Raw genomic sequence first — 18,387 nt, 5'->3', positions numbered from 1 at the left:
CTCATTGGTATGCGTTTTCAAAATGGTCAGCAAAACCGAGCAACTGGACTTTCACCATCCCTACACGCCCTATGATATACAAAATGAGTTCATGAGCGCTGTATACGAATGTTTAGAAAATGGCCAGGTCGGCATCTTTGAATCACCGACCGGGACAGGCAAGTCACTGAGCCTGATCTGCGGCTCCTTGACATGGTTGAGAGACCACAAAAGGAGGACTTTCGAAGAAGGATTTGCAGCCGATGTAGCGAATAGCGAAGAGCCGGCATGGATCGTCGAGCATGCACAGAAGCAGCGTAAGCAAGAAGCACTTCGTCGGAAACAAGAGTTGAATGAACGCATTGCAAAAATCAAAGCAAAGGAGAAGCGTGCAAAAGAGCGCTATGAGAATGGCGAATCAAGTTACAAGAGACGGAAGGTTGTTTCAGGCGAAACGGACGATGATGATGAAGCACAATTCGTGCTTGACGACTATGACAGCGACCAGGAATCTCAAAAGCAAGCAAGAGGTGGTACCTTTAATGAGTCTGGGCTATCTGCAGCAACACAGGCGTTGATGGCATCGTTGGGGTATGCTGATGATGCTCCGAAGAACGACGATGGGGAAGTGCCCGACGAGACAAAGATATTTTTCTGTTCTCGGACGCACTCTCAACTGACGCAGTTTTCGAGCGAGCTGGGCCGGGTCAAGATGCCGCCTGCTATTGCTCTGGACGATGACACGAACAGCGCTGATACGGATTCACTCGTGGAAGATATCAAACACCTTACGCTCGGATCAAGGAAGAACCTATGTATTAATGATAAGGTAAATAAGCTCGGAAGCGCTACTGCCATCAACGAACGATGCCTAGAGCTGCAACAGAACAGTAGCACCGAAAGCCGATGCCCCCATATGCCGAGTAAAGAAAGCGAGCCTCTAATCAACGACTTTCGTGATCATGCGCTTGCAAAGATCAGAGACATCGAGGATCTCGGATCGCTGGGCAAAAAACTGGGGGTATGTCCCTATTATGCTTCAAGACCAGCGACAAAGTATTGCGAGGTGAACTTGGCTTTCCAATGATTCAATATACGTCTATATACTGACGAGCCTAGATTGTGACCTTGCCGTATCCATTGCTCTTACAACGCACTGCTCGCGAGGCACTTGGACTATCTCTTAAAGACCATGTTGTCATTATCGACGAAGCGCACAACTTGATGGATGCTATAGCAGGCATTTACTCCGTTTCTGTAACGCTCGGCCAAGTTCAACAAGCGCGCGCCCAGCTTACAGCCTATCTTCAAAAGTTTCGCAACAAGCTAAAAGGAAAGAACCGAGTCTACGTTGCCCAGACAGTTAGGATCCTAGATTCAATCCTTGCTTATTTGCAGTCTATCGACGCTGATCCAAAGGCAACTGATGGCCTGGTTGACATGGTATCTATAATGTCCGGAAAGGGCGTTGACCAGATCAATGTTTTCAAGCTCAATGCATACCTCCAAGAAAGCAGGCTCGCTCGAAAGGTTGATGGATATACTGCATACGCTGAACAAACAGTCGATGAGCCCACAAAGCAAGTGTCCAAGAAGGGACCCCGTCACAGTGTTCCTGTGCTCATGCACGTACAAGCTTTTCTGCTCTCCTTAATGAACCCTTCCGCGGAAGGCCGATTCTTCTATTCAAAAGAGGACGGTGTAACAACGCTACGATACATGCTTCTCGACCCCACATTTCATTTCAAAGATATTGTTGAAGAAGCAAGAGCAGTAGTACTCGCAGGAGGTACAATGTCCCCAATGAGCGACTATAAGCAGCATCTGCTATCATACCTGGACCCTTCGAAGATCAAAACCCTGTCCTGCGGGCATGTTATACCGCCTTCGAACCTGCTCGCTGTACCTGTTGTACGAGCGACGAGCGGCGCCGAGTTTGACTTTACATTTGAAAACCGCAATAAAGAAAAGACAATGAATGATCTCGGGGCTGCCATTTCGGCATTTACGCGAGACATACCCGATGGAGTGGTAGTATTCTTCCCCAGCTACTCGTACTTGGATACCTGTATCGCAGCATGGAAGCGCCTGAAGCCATCACAATCAAATACCACATTTTGGGATACTTTCAAAAACAGCAAGCCGGTGTTCTTAGAGCAGCGCAGTCAACAACAGAATCTAGACGCATCCTCAGCGGTCAAAGAGGGAGCTGTCGACTCGGTTCTCAATGCCTACAGTACAGCAATCGCATGTGGTAACGGCCGAGGTGCGCTCCTTTTCGCTGTTATTGGCGGGACACTATCCGAGGGAATCAATTTTAGCGATGCACTAGGTCGCGGTGTTGTCGTCGTCGGTCTTCCGTTTCCAAATGCGCATTCAGCGGAGTGGAAAGCAAAGATGCAGTATATCGCTGCCAAAGAAGCAAAAAACGGTGGTGATGGCAAGGCTGCAGCACGCGAGTTTTACGAGAATGCATGTATGCGCTCTGTAAATCAATGTGTGGGACGGGCTATCAGACATAAAGGTGATTATGCGGCCATTTTGATGTTGGACAGACGGTATGGGAGCAAGCGGATACAAGATAAACTACCCAAGTGGATTAGGGGTAGTCTGACTGGTGGGCTGGGCATGAGGGATGTGGAGGGGAAGTTGGGTGGATTCTTTGCAGACAAGAAATGAAGGTCAGACTCTGTGTTCGATGAGACAGTATTGTATAATTCACAATAATCGACGTATTGCTATGTTCCACGCTTGTGAAATATAGTGGGGTTATTCAGTGCTCCATTCGGCTTAGCTCGACGCGAGCACCGTCTCACTTCGTGAACGCGTGTCTTCATGGACTACAATTCAGATTCCATTCTTCAAAATCTTCACAGATACATCGCCTTCATGATGCTTGCATTCACATAACCTATACTTCTATCAATCATGCGACGAAACTCTAGTGTGTACAGTTTGCAGTGAACCATCTTAACTGCAGACCACGCCAGGTACAGGAGGAAATACAAGAGGAAAGCCGTGGTACACCGGAATAGCGGAGGACTGAATCGACTCTCAACATGGCATCCTCGCGGAGTCGAGATGCCGAAAACAGGGGTGCATACACAACCGTTGCACAAACCGAGGATGCAAGTGCAAGGTTGACTGTTCACGGAAAAATCGCAGATGAGGGCTCGGAGGACACAGGTTTTGGACCGCCCGTTCATATCGGAGCTGTTCCCACACCAGAAGACGACCTCTTTCTTCCACGGATAGCTGACAGTCTTCCTCGTGGCGCCTTCTTGGTAGCTATCGTGGAGCTATGTGAGCGCTTTGCCTACTATGGCTTATCCGGTCCATTCCAAAACTATATCGCCAACGGATACAACGATGCCAACGGTCTTCCTGGAGCTCTTGGCCTAAAACAGTCAGGTGCTACTGCAATGACCAACTTTTTCCAGTTCTGGTGCTATCTAACGCCTTTGTTCGGGGCCATTATTGCGGACCAGTTTCTCGGCAAGTACGCAACAATCAAATGGTTCAGTCTAATTTACATGGGCGGGATCACAATCCTCTTTTTGACAAGCTTGCCATGGGCTATCCGAAGCGGGGCCGCTTTCCCCGGGCTTGTTGTTGCCATGTTAATCATCGGACTCGGTACGGGTGGTATCAAAAGTAATGTGTCACCGTTGATCGCAGAGCAAGTTCGGTCCAACAAGCCCTTTGTCAAAACTCTGCCAAGTGGGAAGAAGGTCATTGTCGACCCAGAACTCACGGTGCAGAGGATCTACATGGTTTTCTACATGTGCATAAACGTTGGTTCGATATCTGCAATCGCGACCACGATGCTGGAGTTGCATGTTGGTTTCTGGAGCGCATACCTTTTACCGCTGATCATGTTTTGCGTCGGTTATGTAATACTGGTAAGAGGAAAGAAGCAATACATCATCAAACCGCCTCAAGGTGGTGTTATGGGCAACTGCTTCCGGGCTCTGTACATTGCCGCAAGGAATGGCGGCGACCTCAACAAAGCGAAAGCCTCAGCCCAAGGACATGGAAGACTCAAGTCAAGAGTGACCTGGGACGACAAGTTCGTCGAAGAGCTGAAGACAGCGCTGGTGGCGTGCAAAGTTTTCTTGTTCTTTCCCATATACTGGGTCACGTTCTCACAGATGATGAACAACTTTATATCGCAAGCTGGACAGATGGAGCTACACGGTCTTCCTAACGACATTCTTCCCAATATCGATCCCATCACGATCATCATACTAATTCCACTTATGGACCGCTTCATCTACCCATTCATTCGTACCCGTCTGCACCTTGCCTTCCAGCCCATAACGCGCATTTCGCTTGGCTTCTTGGTGGCTGCACTGGCCATGTTGTATGCTGGCATCCTCCAAACATACATCTACGCAGCGCCGCCATGCTATTATAGCCCTTCGAACTGCAACGCGGGCAAAATCGGGGAGGGAAGGTTCAAGCCAAACGAAATCCACGTTGCGTGGCAAGCACCAGCATATGTGCTCGTTGCTCTTAGCGAGATTCTCGCCAGTATCACGGGGTTGGAGCTGGCATATGCGAAAGCGCCAGAGAATATGAAGAGCTTCATCATGAGCTTATTTCTTCTCACAAGCGCCGGTGGCAGTGCGTTAGGTATACTCATCGCGCCTCTGGCGAGGGACCCTCACCAGCAGTGGCTGTACTTTGGCTTGGCAAGTGCGGCAGCAGTTACTGGCATCATCTTTTACCGGATGTTTAAGAACATCGATGACAGCCCCGTCAAGGAGGTACAAAATGCTGAGGAATACGAAATGGCGCGAAGATTGAGTCCAGATGATGAAGAATACTACAGCGATGATGCAGGAGTCGCAGATCATTATACGCGAGCCTGAAGTGAGAACAGGTGCGAGAACACTGAACACGTAGTACGTTGTCTATGGAAACATACCTTTGGGTTTCCTATAGCCCCCACTTCTACGACTCAATTCTAGAGCGACACCGACGTGAACTACAGCACGCGAGCGGGGTCTTGCGCATCAAACAATCAGGCTGAGGCGTTAACGACAGTGCATCCGAACCCGATCTTACCAATATTGTTCGGTTCTGTGCCGTCTCTTCTGTCATTGGATCCACCGTTCGCGGGGTGCAGTGAAGGACGACCAGGCTGACCAACAGGATTGCCGTATCTTGAGTGCTAAAATATATCGTAGGACTGACAACTCAGAAGTGCATACACACTCTGCGAATGTGGCAATTTGACAGCGCATATGTTCGAGCCTCATTTTTGAAGTCTATGATAAATGGAGCTGTCTAAACGGGCCTTTTGAGTTAGAAGCAAGTGTCGCGTTGAGGCTAGTACAACATGTCAATCAGCGACAACTCCACCCTCGGCGTGTCGCATGAGCAAGATGGGATGGGTGAATGCTTGCATGGTTTTGGAGACCTGGCCATTAGCGCGGAAGAGAAGTCGTAAGTTCATTTGAGCTATCCACGGCAACAGGGAGCTAACAATCAACCCTTATAGCCCCTATGCCTCTACACACATAGCTGTGCTGGAAGTAGGACCCGAAGCAGTTCGCTTTTTAGTCCACGAGAGCGTTTTGAGCCGAAGCGAAGTGCTTGCAAGGTCCTACAACCCATCTTTCATCAAGCAATCTGTACCCCTACCGGAGCTCGACCTAGCAACTGCGCATACTCTAGTACATTATCTGTACACCGGTAAATACCAGACACTTAGCGTACATGCGGGCTCGGACAAGATCATTCCAGAAAGCTATAAGCTTAGTGTATGCGTGTATTGCGCTGCCGTACGCTACGGGCTACCAGGCCTCGCAGAGCTTGCACAGGGCAAGATAAAATCGTTTGGAGAAGATGTGACCATTTTCGACATGCTTGCAGTAGCAAGACAACATGCATTTCCGTTGCTTCCCGAGGACGACGCGTGGTATCCAGCGTATATTGAAGATGCGCTTCGCAATGCCGTGACGGACGACCCAAACCCGTTTCGAAAACCAGACTTTATCACGACAGTTGAGGGTAGTAGCAGACTGTTGCAGCTCGTCTGGAAGACAATGATGAGCAACTACGTTCCAAAGCCGGCGACGCCGACATCGACGCCCACAGTCAAGGCTGACAGTGTCGCTGCTCGTACACCTGAGCTTGTCCCTGACATTTCTGAGTCGCATGGGAATGTAGGCTCTGCAATTGCTATCGAAAGTGAGGACGCCAGTAACAGCAAACCAGAAGCTGTAGCAGAACCTCATTCAATCGTTGAAGAGCCTGACAAGAATGCACTCGTTGTGGAGAGTGTCCAAGATGTCTCTGGTGAAGTGGGAGCTACAGCGTCCAACCCACAATTCCTTGCTATGCCCGAGTCGTTCACGGATGACCAGGAATTTGTGACCAGCATGAAATGGCAGCAGATGCACAAGAAAGCAGAGCAAGAAGCGCCAATCACCGTGTCTCCAAAGGAAGAGCCGAAGATGACCAGTCTTGTTCGTACCGACTCTGTGACACAGCTTGAGCAGATGGCGGGCGCATCTAATCTCAAGACTACAGCTGGAAACGATGCGAGTGCCGAAACTGGGCAGGCATCAGCTAGTGCAAGTGAAGTGGTACCCGTGAAAAAAGGCAAAAAGGTAAAAAAGATGAAAAGCGCAAAGAAATCGGCTGCTCAGGCTGAGCCGGTGGTAGCAAGTGCAGCGTAGGAGGATTTCCGTGGTAGTATGCATCTACTACTAGAATGGTTCTTGAGTAGATAGCGCGTACAGATGGTTCCACACACAAACTAAATCGCTCACTATTCCGTTACACCTATGTGCTTCAAATTGGTTCAACGAATAAGCGATGAAGCAAGCCCGTATTCCCATAAGCTTACGGTACTATTTCTCGTATATGAATAAAATAACGTGTTCCACCAGTAAGCTGGACACACCAGTAAGCTGGACACCCCACCCAACCTAACGCCACTTTCTGTGCAATTGATTCACAACAACGCAATAAAATAAGATAAGATTAAGAAATACGATTTAATATCTAGTTTTACAGGTAGTCCGAGTATGCCCTTAAATATGGCACTTAGTACACGTCGGCGGCGCGCGCTGTCGTCGCTAACTGCTCTCACCCTGCTCAACCTCCGTGACCACCCTTTCTATCTCTGCAGTAAGCTGCTAAGCCTGCTGAGCCTAGAGCACTCCACTAGAAGCAATATATTAACGCCGTCTATCTTGCTTTTGTTTTTGACGCTGATTAGCTACACGTAGTTTCTTATTTTCTTTAGCAAGTATAGTTGCTGACTGCATCGCTATTTAACAGCCTTTAATAACCTGGCGTAAAAGCCGGCTTATTAGGCTTTATAATTCCTGATAGAGTCGTTCTTAAAGAAGCTTTACCTACTACTAAAGCTGGGCTACTGTATGCGGTATTTCTACCTATATCGTAGCGTTGTTATCTATAGTTGTCTATAGTGGAGATGGTGTCCTAACAATAGTAAGCAACAATAGGACACGATCTAGATAAGAAGGGAGAAGCCCAGTCGCCCGAAAGCTAGCTTAGATATTCTATTAAGTAAATACTATCAGCTAGATCCGTGCATAGACTGTAAGGAAGTCTATCTTATTAATATAGTTAACGCCTTAGCGAGCGAGCTCCTCAATCTCACGCCCGTACGCGCGCTTTAGCGGTGAGAAGCAGCTTACATTAAGCAGCTAGAGAAGATGAGAGGTATAAGGTGGCATGCAGAGAGTGACAATCTTGTTCTTAGCGCAGTACTAGTCGAACTCTAGCGTAGTATAGCTACTGTGGCCGTCTAGGATAAGAAGACGATAGACTCCAGCCGTACGAGCGGCTGTATACTAGTTAAAATGCTTTACCCACTCTACACCAAGCTCGTCTATCGTCCAGCCGTTATCTAAGACGCCGATAGTCCAGTCAAGGGGGAGGTCGCGATACCAGCTGTTCTAGTAGACTTTACCAGACAGAATCACAAATAGTAGTAAAGACCAGCCAGACGCATTAACGCACTCGATAACTATTACCCACTCGCGATTACCTGGCTGTACGACGACTGCCCAACCAACTCTTTCAGAGCTTATAACTACTTTTAACGTCCCAGCGACGCCCATAGCGAACCCAGTCTCGTTAAAGTTATAGATATCTTAGTCGAGAATGCCGTACGTCTGGCGCGTCTCCTCTACTAGCTTAAACCAGGCTGTAATCACAGTAGGATCCTCGCAGTGGGCGCGCTAGCTACTTAATCTTCTAGTCCACTTTGTCTAAAGCTCTGGCTGGCTCTAAATAAAGCGCGATACCCAGTTCTTGCCTACAGGTTATAGAGGGGGATCTTAACCACGCGCAGCGAGTAGAGTGTGCCATCCGTCGCACGTCGATAATATAGGGCGGAAAGCCACGCCGATCTAGCTCTAGGATCCACTGAACAAGAGAGTGCTCCTCAATAGATAATAGCTTACGCCTAATAGACGGAGTATCTAATTATGGCTGAGTACCATGGATGCGCGTATACAGAGTTGACTTTAGTACGTCATACGCTTTCGCAAGCGCACGGATAGGCTGTTTTTTATTATTATGATAGGATGCTATAGCAAGACTTATTCTGCTTTCACGAGAAGTTGATTGAGCACTTTGTTGTCGCGGCATGGTGGTGGTTGTGTCAAGCGTTGGGTCAGGTTAGGTGGGGTGTCCAGCTTACTGGTGTGTCCAGCTTACTGGTGGAACACGTTACTTCGTGTTATCAAGACTCTGTGCGACAACGAAAATACATGAACGTGATCCACAGTACTATAAACTCTGACTACTAAGTACATCAGAAGCTACGTAGGTAGGACATTCAGAGCAGTGCGCATAAATCTCCACGCTCACGTGGCATATTCTCGGCATCCGGCAGTTGAGTGAATTGCGATCGTCCATGTTTTGACATTTAATGCTTGCTCACTTCCTACCATCTAGAACCTTACAAGCACGTCCACTTTACTATACTGCTTCTAAGCCCGCCTTTTTGCACCATTTGACCAACTTTACATAAGTACCCGATTTTCAACAGCTGAAAAAACAACAACAAATACATATATGCATAGAGAGTCTGTGCCTACGTAATTTTAAGCTGTGGTATGATGTAAGAACCCAAAGAATAAATCTGCACATAACGACGAGATTAACTTGGTCCTGTTTTGCTGCATGGGGTTTTCCGGGTGGGCCGATCGCGAAATGCGACAACGCGGTACTACGGGATCTGCCCTGTACGATGACCCAAATTTGCTGACCTCCTTTTTTTTATCTAAGTGCATCCATGAATGTATAATCTGTCATTCAACGGTACGTGTTTTTTGTTGCATCGAGATACTATAATATTATAAAGGGGACTTTCTCAGAGACCGTTGTTTCTGTTTGTAAGTATGTTGATGATAGTGGAATTACGGAAGGGGAAGAGGTGCCAGAATAGTGCGGATGGTAGAGAGGAGGCTAGACCAGATGTTGAATAGGGTTTGCTACACTATCCCATCCCGTGTTAGTCGCGATAGTTTCCTTGCTGGCGACCCACACATGAAAGATGTGGATATGTTCATATGCTACTATACCTACAACAGCAAATGTGCCTGTTCATGTTGTCTGGGAAAAAAAGCTGTTTGAACCATTTCCTCAACGTACCCAGAAAAGAGGCCGAGATATTCTTTGCATATTGCCCAACTCAGCGTAGCGCTGCAAACTAAAATTTAGTCGTACCTTCATATGACGGCATTTACGACGTTACTACTAGCCCAACCCCATCACCGCCGCCCTATTTCCAAGCCCCATCGTCATATCCATGAATAGCTACGCTGCGGAGGCTGTGGCGTCAGGGACTCTGTAAAAAACGACTCAATATCCTGGTATCATGTCGATAAGCGATCAGTGCACTGACGCTTCCATCCGACAAGGCAAAGTGCCCGCTCGCCGGACTTTAAATTAAGCATTACGCACAGACTCTGTCGTGCCGAAAGGGTGCCATGGTATCGTTGCTTTTCGTATTCGGGGGCGGCGGCTTCAACCCTCTCGTTGCAAATTTGCTGGAAAAGGTGGTAACGCTGCATCACAGTGCTTTCTGTTTCCTTTTTGCCCACCGGTCCCGAAGGAAGCGGTCCGGGTTTAGCGCAGGATGGGAAAGTTGCTTAAAGAGAGCCCCCTTGGCCTTTGTAAGTTACGGGTATAGCAACTTCAGCGTGTTAAAGCTGTAATCATCCTTACTCTTAATTCTATAATAATGGCGATTCAAACTTGGAATGCGGTGGTTGCTGCCGCCTTATTGGTTGGCTCCGCCTCTGCTACGCGTTGTCCTGGCGGCGAGTGGGATGTCATTGTTGTCGGTAAGACTCGGAACTTGTACTTTGACTTTTGGCGATAAAACTGACAGTTTGTAGGTTCCGGACCAGCTGGTATCGTCGCAGCAGACCGTATGAGTGAGGCGGGAAAGAGGACTCTTCTCCTGGAGCAAGGAGGCCCATCGTACTACGTTACCGGTGGTCGTACACGGCCGAACTGGCTGGAGGGCACAGAACTCAGCCGTGTCGATGTTCCAGGCCTGTACAAGACTATTTTCTCAAACCCTGGGCAGGGCTTGGTGTGCCCATCTAATGTCGTCAACGCGTTCCAAGGCTGCACTGTTGGCGGTAACACTGCCATCAATGCTGGTCTTTTCTTCCAGCCGCCTGCCAGCGATTGGGACAAGTATTTTCCAGAAGGCTGGAAGAACAAGGATATGCAAGGTGCCATTCAGAAGGTCAGGGAAACCCAGCCAAGTACCGACAGCCCTTCATTGGACGGACAGCGATACCTTCAAAGCGGCTATGAGACTGCCAAGAAGTGGCTTGTCGATGGAGCCGGATATGCCGACGTTGGTCTGAATGACGGTCCATCAGAACATTCTAAAACCAAGGTTTTTGGTCATCCCATCTGGAACTACGAGGGAGGTCAAAGGAGCGGACCAGTAAAGACCTACCTCCAGCAAGCTCTCAAGCGATCGAACTTTGCCTTCAGGACTGGAACAAAGGTTCTGCGCGTTCGTCGTGACGGCGATATTGCAACCGGTGTCGATGTTGAGTTCGAGGGTACCAACCACACCAGCATCTGCCTCAAGCAAGGTGGTGTGGTCATCTCATCAGCAGGTGCGCTCCTGAGCCCCCAGCTCCTGATGTGGTCCGGTATTGGCAACGTAACTCTTTTGGAGGGCCTTGCAAAGAACGGTCAGATCACAGTTCCACCCCAGGACTGGATCAACAACACAGCAGTTGGCGACAAGGTATTCGACAACCCGAATACCTTCATTGAGCTCCACGACGAGGCCGTCACCTCTTTCGTCTACGATTACTCTAACCCACCGCCAACGGACGCTGAGATGTACCTGAAGAACCGCTCTGGACCATATACCTTTGCCTCGCAAACGAGTGCTTTCTGGGACTACATTCAACAAGGCGAAGACCTCGTTGGTTGCCAAGGTACCATTGACTCTTCGGGAGCTTTCGACTATGGAAACGACAACAACACCATCACTCTCAACGTCTACGGTACATCAGGTCTTCGCTCCTTTGGTCGTGTTGGCCTCGACGACAGGGGCATTGCTCTGCCATCATCCAACTTCTTCGCTGACCCCCGCGATGTCAACGCGATCGCGACCTTCATTCACAACATCTTCCAAGCCCTTCCAGAAACCCTTACGCCCCTCAACATTGCGAAGAACTCGACAGTGGACGAGATTGAGTCCTGGTTGAAGACCCCAAGCAAGTACACACTTGGCAACGTGCAGCACTGGAGCAGCAGCTGTAGAATGGACGAGTGTGTAGATGCCGATACCAAGGTCATTGGCATGCAGAATCTGTTTGTCGTAGACGCCAGTATCGTTCCTCCTCTAACGACAAACCCTGTCATGGGTGTTATGATTGCTGCTGAGAGGGCGGTAGAGAAGATTCTTCCGCTCATGAAGACCCTAGCTTTGGAAATTAGCTTGTAAAAATTCCATATTTTACGACTTTGCTACGTCAAGAGTTTAATTGAACCTTTTAGATAATGCTTTCTCGAGAACTTTGGAATAAAAGAATTAATGCCTTGGAAAAATGCAATTCGTGCCCCCATCCCCACGTAGTCCTGCTTGCATTTGTAAGCGGGATGTAGACCACCCGAGACAAAGTGCAAAAATCACACGAAAACAGAGCTAAATCGCTATCCGAATTGAGACTTAAAAATCTGATAATAAGGGAAAGTCTACATATTGAATTGTATATATCTTTTAAAAACAACCACGTTGTTACAAACATTCTATGTGTAGTTAATAGCTAATTTTGGTGCGCAATAGCCGTTTTCTTTGATCTTTCGGTTATATGGGTTGCATAGAAGTCGATTGGTGTCGCCTGCTGACTAACGTCGTCCATCAGCCACAATGTCTTGAACACGAAAACGATACCTCAAAACATCCACTGGTAGGGGTCTACCCATGAACTATAACACCTTCAGGGGTGCGACTGCATCAACCGAGGCAACGATATTCCAGAGTAATGCTGATATCCTATCAGAACTGTCTCAATCGATCCTACGTCAGGCCTCCAATTCCGTTAATGTCACCGTCCTTCTTGATTACTGAACAGCCTTGAAATCATGTAGGCGTAAATCTGCATCGGCCGCCGCATCCCATGGTCTGACTCTGGCACGACTTTCCAGCCGCCACCTCTATTGAGCTGTGGACTTTTTCAAAAGGAAGAAAAATGAGTATAGCTGCAGGTCTGATACCAGTGACACAAAAGGCATCAAATGTATGCGCATACTGCCGAGTCAGGAAACAGAGGTGTGATCGCACTCTGCCACGTTGCCAAAGATGTTTTGTGTAGAGACCTTCTCCGTATCCATCAAAAGAAGAGATTTGAGCTAAGTGGTTGTAGAAAAGAAAGACACTGCGACTACACGCCATTCAAGGAGCCTATTCGCCAGCAAGACGACGATGTCACGCCATTGGTGCAGCACTTTGACACCTGTCTCCATGCAGATCTGACACTCCGCGGCGCCGGTGAGCTGCTTCATGCAGCTACGACATGGATCACGTCTGGCGGTACACCCGGTGCGGCAGCCAAACTCTCCGAAGTCGTATACGAAATCCTCGACCTAGCCGACGTAGACTTGACACTAGCACTGGACGAGTTCGGTACCTGCATACAGCAGTGGTGTCCCGTATTCCCTACGTCCTATCTCTACGGGGAGATAGAAGATCTGTCGCAGCAATCCCAGCACAAAGACAGACTACGCCATCCCTTACTCTTACTATGTCTCTGGCTCGTCACCCGCCGGACCTGCGTACAACAAGCCCACACCACGCAACCCCAGCTCTACCTAGCCCTCAAGCAAGTCCTCGCCCTCCTTCACTCAAGTGTCCAAATCAGTGTCCAAATCCTGCAAATATCCCTCCTACTAGCAATCTACGAAACAGGCCATGGCCAATCCCACGCCGCATACCTCACCCTCTCAACCAGCATCTCCCTCTTCAACCTCCTCCTCCTCTCCCCCTCCCATACCCCAGTCCCAGACTGGCTCACCTCCAGTATCCTCTTCCTCTCCACAACTCTCTCTACAACCCACCTCATCCCTGGTTTCCCTCTCGCCCTCCTCCCCTCCGATCCCCTAGTCATCTCCCTCGCTTCCTCCCTCCCAGACACCATCCCCGCACCCCCACCCATCCCGGACGCCACCAGCCCACGCAAAACGCACATCCGCAGCGCCACAGCCGTATCAGCGAGTCATGTTCTATCCTACACGTACGCACTGACGCATAATTTACCCTTACCCCGTAACTACACCACAGCAGATGAGAAGATAAATACTCTCATCACCCTCCTAATCGATAAACCACAACCGCATACCTGGCTCCACTGCGATTCTATCGCGCTAGCATTCTGCTCGCATCTTATTCTCCAGCTTACGCAGATGCAGTACTCAACACTACAAGGAGAGGAAGGCGAGAAAGTCAAAGTTGCGCTGAGGGCTTCGCGGCGCATGGCGTGGGATATGGTGCAAGTGGGAATACGCATTATCACATGTGAAGAGGAGATTTCAAGACTGCCGTTTGCGGGGTTGGGGTGTGTGGTTAGGGCTGGGGTTGCGGTGCTGGAGACACGGGGGTGGGTGGATGATGGGGAGGATGATGGGGTGGTTGGGGAAGAGGAAGGGAGGGCATTTCGGAGGTTGGTGGAGTGGGTTTCGGGGCGGTGGGGGGTTGCGGGGGGGTATTTGCGGAGGGTGGATGAGGTTCTGGAGAGGAGGGGGGTGTAGGGGTGTTTTTATATGGGTAGAAGGGGGTGTAGAGTTTTGCACATTGTATATTTGACAAGACAGTACTCATTTCAACGCGCTGAGAAGTAAATCGCCCACCCACTCGCCCTCAGCTAGAGTATACCCCATCGTCCCTTTCTCCGCATCTATATCGGAAATACAAACGACATCGAACTCCCTGGGTCCAGGCCGAACCCAACATCCCTTCTTCGCATCCTGCACCGCATACACCGTCCCCGGCGCCACGAGACCGAGACTCCGTCCCTTGGCCAGATAATCATGCAACCATTTCTCCTGCGACTTTTTCCACAGCCGCATCTGTGCTTCGCTCTGTTCTTGCCGTAGATGCTGCAGTAGCGCTTCAACATCAACATCCCTATATCCCATCGCTGGCTCGGCTTTCTTCAGTTCTTTGATTCTAGCTGCGCGGGCGGCGATGTTGAATTGTATCATACTCATTTGCTGCTCAAGATGCGTACCAGCGCCGAAGGAGTTTCGAAATACGTGAGTTGGATTCCGCAGTGTAGACTCCGTATCGGTGCCAATATAAGTCGTACTCTGACACCCTAGTACCGGACTCGAAGGGAGCGTCATAGCCTGCCATAGTCCACCCATCGATCCTCCAAACTTCCCTCTATCTCCTCCTCCTCCTCCTCCCTCCTCTTCAAACCCCACCGTCGCATTTTCAATCCCCCATCCACCCCTCCCCATCTCTTGACTTGAAACCCCAACACCCCCATCCTTCCCAGCCCCCTCAGCAACCCCCCTCCCCGTCATCCCATCCGCCAACCTATTCCCCACACTCCCCTTGTGCCCCTTCACCCACTCAATTTCCACCTTTACCCCTCTTTCGCCTAACCACTCACACCCCTCATACACGCCCTCCAACGTCATCTTGCCCCCCGCCCGCGGCCCCAGCGCTGTCAGATTCCCCTCTGCCATCCCACGCAGTACGAACGCACAGTCTGAATATATCACTACGCGCTCGCACTATGACGCCTCTCCAGATGAGATTATTTGGCGGGCGTGAGACAGGGCGAGGGAGAGGGCGAGGACTTCGGCGTCGTGGGAGGAACCGGGGGAGCGGAGGGTGTAGGTGTCTTTGTACTGGATTATCCCCACGCCCATTAGGCCGCGGTGGGGACCGCGGGTGCCGACCGAGGCGTCGACGAAGTAGACTAGTGTGTGGCCTGAAGTGAGGGAGGAGAGGAGGGGTGCGAGGCGCCGAGTGTCTGGTTCGTAGGCTTTGAGGGCGTTGATGAGAATTGTGGCGTGGAGAGGGCGGTTGGGCCCTAGGACTTCGTCTCGGAGGCGGAGTTTGTGGGATTTTCTTGAGGGTTTGCGGATCTGTTTATAAGAAGTTATAGGGGGAAGGAAGAGGAAGGGGGAGAGGGCGAGTTTTCCATTTTTTCTGGCTTTCTTACTTTCTTTCTCGCTTTGTGGAGGAGAGGTGGCTAGTGAGGCCTTCAGATGCTTTTACGGTTTTTTGCTGGCTAGAGTCATTAGGCTTTGACGAGGGGGGGGGGGGGGGGAGGTTCGAAAGATTGAAGCCTGTAGAATCTCAGGTGATGAAGTTGGAAAAACAGAGGTGTTTAAAGAAGGCAGGACTATAGCGGCAGTATTTGCTGGGGAAGGCATTTCGGCAAGTGCTTGGGGAGTCAAGAAGGAACCGCATGTCGAATGGTGAATGTACTTGCAGAAATCGATAACAAATGTTGAGTTCGTACTGTGCAAGGAGATGGTAAAAGACGGCAACAGGAAAACACTAACCTAGGATAGATTCACATGTTATATCATCTCATACTACACCCCTCACTCACTGGGTATATGTCGACCTAATTAGCCCAACTATCCACATACCAACCCATCCCTAGGCTCCTCAACAACCTGCTTCCCCTCACCCTTCTCATCCGACAACACTTGCTTTTCTACCCTACCCCCAGGTTCCAAACCCGTATCCTTGACCTCTGCATCTTCCTTGTTAACAGCCTGTTCCGCCTGCTGCTCCAACCGTTTCTTCTCCTTCTTACTAACTGTCATACTGCCCTTCTCCAAGGCCTCCTTTGGCAGCGGTCGGACATAGGGCTGGCAAACCCAGTAAGGGCGTTTGCAGCGAGCTACAGTGGCTAGTGAAGACTCGTACGGGTCGAGGGGTTTGGGAGATACTGCGGAGGTGTCTTCAGCGGTAGACTCAGGAACAACCGGTGCGTCTGTGGCGTTGGCTTCCTCCTGCTCGTATTTTTGCATCCCCTCTTTGACAGCTGCCTCGACCAGAATAAGCACATTCTCAAACGCATCAATGTCGCCTGTTCGCGAACGTGCAAGTGCGTCTCGTACGTTGTGGTGCTCTGCGACGAGCGGCCGTAGCATATGGAAGAGATGTGCCTGCATGGCCGTTAGGTTTGGATTTGACGCCTCCTTCTTTTTCTCAGATTTGGAAATTTGCTTTCTCTTCTTCTTTGGTGGGCCTTCCTCATCCTCTTCGTCCGACCTGGCTACCTCTTCTTGTTTTGGAGGCTCCTCAGAATCTCCAGGCATCCATAACGGTTTCCGTTGAGGAGGTTCTTGACCCAGCGCGTACTTGTGTATGATGTCCATGTACCGTCTCATTACAGCATCCATTCTATATCCACCCTTGCCGTCCCGACCCCTCCAGTATTCACGCCCTTCCTGACCTACAGGTGGCGGGGGCGCAAAGATGGTTGGATCGTAAAGGTTTCCTTCTGCACTCATTACTCCGTCTGCACCTGTTGCCTCTAGACACGCTGCAATATCCTCGTGCTGTAGGATGTTTCCGTTTGCGAATAGCACAGTCTCTTTGGGCAGGTTTTCTCGCAGATACCGAATCATCTGCCAGTCTGCTAATCCCGTGTTGTGACCTTTTTGTTCTCTCCGCCGACCATGGACTGTGAGGATGCTTGCGCCTGCATCTAGTATTGTCTTTGCGTATGCCAATGTCTTCTCTGGGGTCTCCAAAATTCGCATCTTCGCCGTGACGGGAATATCAAGCTCCTCATGTAGTTTCCGAATCATTCTCGCAATCAAATCCCAGTCTTCCTGCAAGAATGCGCCATATTTTCCTCGTTTTGCAATTCCTTGGGGACATCCCAAGTTCAAGTCTACCGCGTCGCAAAATGGCGCAACGTGCTTGGCTGCTCTGAGAAAGTCGTCTGGATCGTTGGAGCAAAATTGGACAGTGAGGGGCCTGTCGAAGGCTGGGTTGCCGTCAAGATGTCTGCTCGAATCAGGGAGCTGAGACAAGTGGTAGTTATCTACAGGTGAAGGAAGAGGCGACTTGAGGGGTTGGAAGTGCGAATCCCGGTACTGGCTCTTCTCGCCAAACATCTTGGAGTGGAACATGGGCGTATACGCTAAGAGGGATCCTTTCTCGGACTCGGGTAGGAAAGAGCGCGATAGAAGTCGCCATGCCTATGGAGATGTTACTGTTAGCCTGCGATTTTGAAGGGAGAGCGTAACAGTGTCATGGAAACATACGAACTCTGACTGTTCCACCATGGGCGCAAGCACAAGCTTCGGGCTTCCAATGCTCTCATAGAATGCGCGCCCGTGTAATTTTTGTGGTTTCCCGTTTGCCTGCACCGTTCCATTGCTATGCAACACTCCTGCAGCATCCCCTTGCACCGTCTGAGTTGTAGTAGTCGCCATGATGCCGAACTGTCGTCGTGCAACTCGGACCGCTTTCGTGGGGGCGATTGCGCCCCCAAACGCCTTGAACAAGAAGGAGCGTATGACGTCGAATGCCAGATGCGCTCAGGGTCGTCCAGGATGTTCTCCGCCAAGTGTCACGGTTCCTGGATTGATCAAAGACAGGGCTAGGGTCATGGTGAAATGGCGGAGAAAAAAACGACATTTACTACTCCGCTGGGGCCAACCAATCGGCGTTCGCTAAAGCTCCGCACCAGCCCAGTGCGACGAGCGTTGACCATACGTTCGTCAGAGTCATAATGTGTTATGCAGCAAGACCTTGTCATTGGCACTTTGCTTTTTGGCATTTTAATTTCCGCTTGTGACATTGTGACCAGTCGTGTGCTGCTGCACTACACTGCATCTTCGTACATCAAGCTCGCCTTCGTTCAAGCTAGGCAAAGAGGTCTGTCACGAACA

General features: G+C 49.9%; 8 protein-coding genes across 8 annotated transcripts; 5 read left to right on the top strand and 3 right to left on the bottom strand.

The window, feature by feature from the left end:
- Positions 1–10: 10 nt before the first annotated feature.
- On the top strand, positions 11–2,712 carry COCSADRAFT_137550 (uncharacterized protein). The gene is made up of 2 exons (XM_007699558.1): positions 11–1,045; positions 1,099–2,712. Exons 1-2 carry the CDS (start codon positions 23–25, stop codon positions 2,656–2,658), a joined length of 2,583 nt encoding a protein of 860 aa, XP_007697748.1. The 5' UTR covers positions 11–22; the 3' UTR covers positions 2,659–2,712.
- Positions 2,713–2,838: 126 nt separating this feature from the next.
- Positions 2,839–5,088, top strand: COCSADRAFT_295841 (uncharacterized protein). Its single transcript, XM_007699557.1, has one exon. It carries the CDS (start codon positions 3,039–3,041, stop codon positions 4,851–4,853), a length of 1,815 nt encoding a protein of 604 aa, XP_007697747.1. The 5' UTR covers positions 2,839–3,038; the 3' UTR covers positions 4,854–5,088.
- Positions 5,089–6,731, top strand: COCSADRAFT_295842 (uncharacterized protein). The gene is made up of 2 exons (XM_007699556.1): positions 5,089–5,430; positions 5,486–6,731. The coding sequence occupies exons 1-2, from the start codon at positions 5,324–5,326 to the stop codon at positions 6,666–6,668; spliced, it is 1,290 nt and encodes a 429-aa protein (XP_007697746.1). The 5' UTR covers positions 5,089–5,323; the 3' UTR covers positions 6,669–6,731.
- A 1,086-nt stretch (positions 6,732–7,817) lies between these two features.
- On the bottom strand, positions 7,818–8,657 carry COCSADRAFT_34769 (uncharacterized protein). Its single transcript, XM_007699307.1, has 2 exons — positions 8,466–8,657; positions 7,818–8,116 (listed from the first exon to the last, which is right to left on the bottom strand). Exons 1-2 carry the CDS (start codon positions 8,614–8,616, stop codon positions 7,920–7,922), a joined length of 348 nt encoding a protein of 115 aa, XP_007697497.1. The 5' UTR covers positions 8,617–8,657; the 3' UTR covers positions 7,818–7,919.
- A 1,514-nt stretch (positions 8,658–10,171) lies between these two features.
- On the top strand, positions 10,172–12,078 carry COCSADRAFT_34768 (cellobiose dehydrogenase). The gene is made up of 2 exons (XM_007699306.1): positions 10,172–10,319; positions 10,374–12,078. The coding sequence occupies exons 1-2, from the start codon at positions 10,217–10,219 to the stop codon at positions 11,957–11,959; spliced, it is 1,689 nt and encodes a 562-aa protein (XP_007697496.1). The 5' UTR covers positions 10,172–10,216; the 3' UTR covers positions 11,960–12,078.
- A 439-nt stretch (positions 12,079–12,517) lies between these two features.
- Positions 12,518–14,262, top strand: COCSADRAFT_137543 (uncharacterized protein; the record flags this gene model as incomplete). Its single annotated transcript, XM_007699555.1, has 2 exons — positions 12,518–12,826; positions 12,882–14,262. Exons 1-2 carry the CDS (start codon positions 12,708–12,710, stop codon positions 14,260–14,262), a joined length of 1,500 nt encoding a protein of 499 aa, XP_007697745.1. The 5' UTR covers positions 12,518–12,707.
- A 66-nt stretch (positions 14,263–14,328) lies between these two features.
- COCSADRAFT_179532 (uncharacterized protein) lies at positions 14,329–14,976 on the bottom strand (the record flags this gene model as incomplete). Its single annotated transcript, XM_007699554.1, has 1 exon — positions 14,329–14,976. One exon carries the CDS (start codon positions 14,971–14,973, stop codon positions 14,329–14,331), a length of 645 nt encoding a protein of 214 aa, XP_007697744.1.
- Positions 14,977–16,029: 1,053 nt separating this feature from the next.
- COCSADRAFT_295811 (uncharacterized protein) lies at positions 16,030–17,782 on the bottom strand. Its single transcript, XM_007699553.1, has 2 exons — positions 17,762–17,782; positions 16,030–17,691 (listed from the first exon to the last, which is right to left on the bottom strand). Exon 2 carries the CDS (start codon positions 17,620–17,622, stop codon positions 16,111–16,113), a length of 1,512 nt encoding a protein of 503 aa, XP_007697743.1. The 5' UTR covers positions 17,623–17,691; positions 17,762–17,782; the 3' UTR covers positions 16,030–16,110.
- Positions 17,783–18,387: the final 605 nt, after the last annotated feature.

Source organism: Bipolaris sorokiniana (genome assembly GCF_000338995.1).
Source record: "Bipolaris sorokiniana ND90Pr unplaced genomic scaffold COCSAscaffold_4, whole genome shotgun sequence".
NCBI classification, from domain to species: domain Eukaryota; kingdom Fungi; phylum Ascomycota; class Dothideomycetes; order Pleosporales; family Pleosporaceae; genus Bipolaris; species Bipolaris sorokiniana.
Note: the sequence above shows the minus strand (reverse complement) of the source record. Positions and strands in the feature narration are given on the sequence as shown.

Bases quoted from the DNA above. Each gene is read 5' to 3' on its own strand.
- COCSADRAFT_137550 (XM_007699558.1), top strand. From the start codon at position 23: ATGGTCAGCAAAACCGAGCAACTGGACTTTCACCATCCCTACACGCCC. The intron at 1,046-1,098 runs GTGAACTTGGCT...TGACGAGCCTAG, and splicing joins CAGCGACAAAGTATTGCGAG to ATTGTGACCTTGCCGTATCC.
- COCSADRAFT_295841 (XM_007699557.1), top strand. From the start codon at position 3,039: ATGGCATCCTCGCGGAGTCGAGATGCCGAAAACAGGGGTGCATACACA.
- COCSADRAFT_295842 (XM_007699556.1), top strand. From the start codon at position 5,324: ATGTCAATCAGCGACAACTCCACCCTCGGCGTGTCGCATGAGCAAGAT. The intron at 5,431-5,485 runs GTAAGTTCATTT...CAACCCTTATAG, and splicing joins ATTAGCGCGGAAGAGAAGTC to CCCCTATGCCTCTACACACA.
- COCSADRAFT_34769 (XM_007699307.1), bottom strand. From the start codon at position 8,616: ATGCCGCGACAACAAAGTGCTCAATCAACTTCTCGTGAAAGCAGAATA. The intron at 8,117-8,465 runs GTACTCAGCCAT...TTCTCGACTAAG, and splicing joins TCTGTATACGCGCATCCATG to ATATCTATAACTTTAACGAG.
- COCSADRAFT_34768 (XM_007699306.1), top strand. From the start codon at position 10,217: ATGGCGATTCAAACTTGGAATGCGGTGGTTGCTGCCGCCTTATTGGTT. The intron at 10,320-10,373 runs GTAAGACTCGGA...GACAGTTTGTAG, and splicing joins GTGGGATGTCATTGTTGTCG to GTTCCGGACCAGCTGGTATC.
- COCSADRAFT_295811 (XM_007699553.1), bottom strand. From the start codon at position 17,622: ATGTTCCACTCCAAGATGTTTGGCGAGAAGAGCCAGTACCGGGATTCG.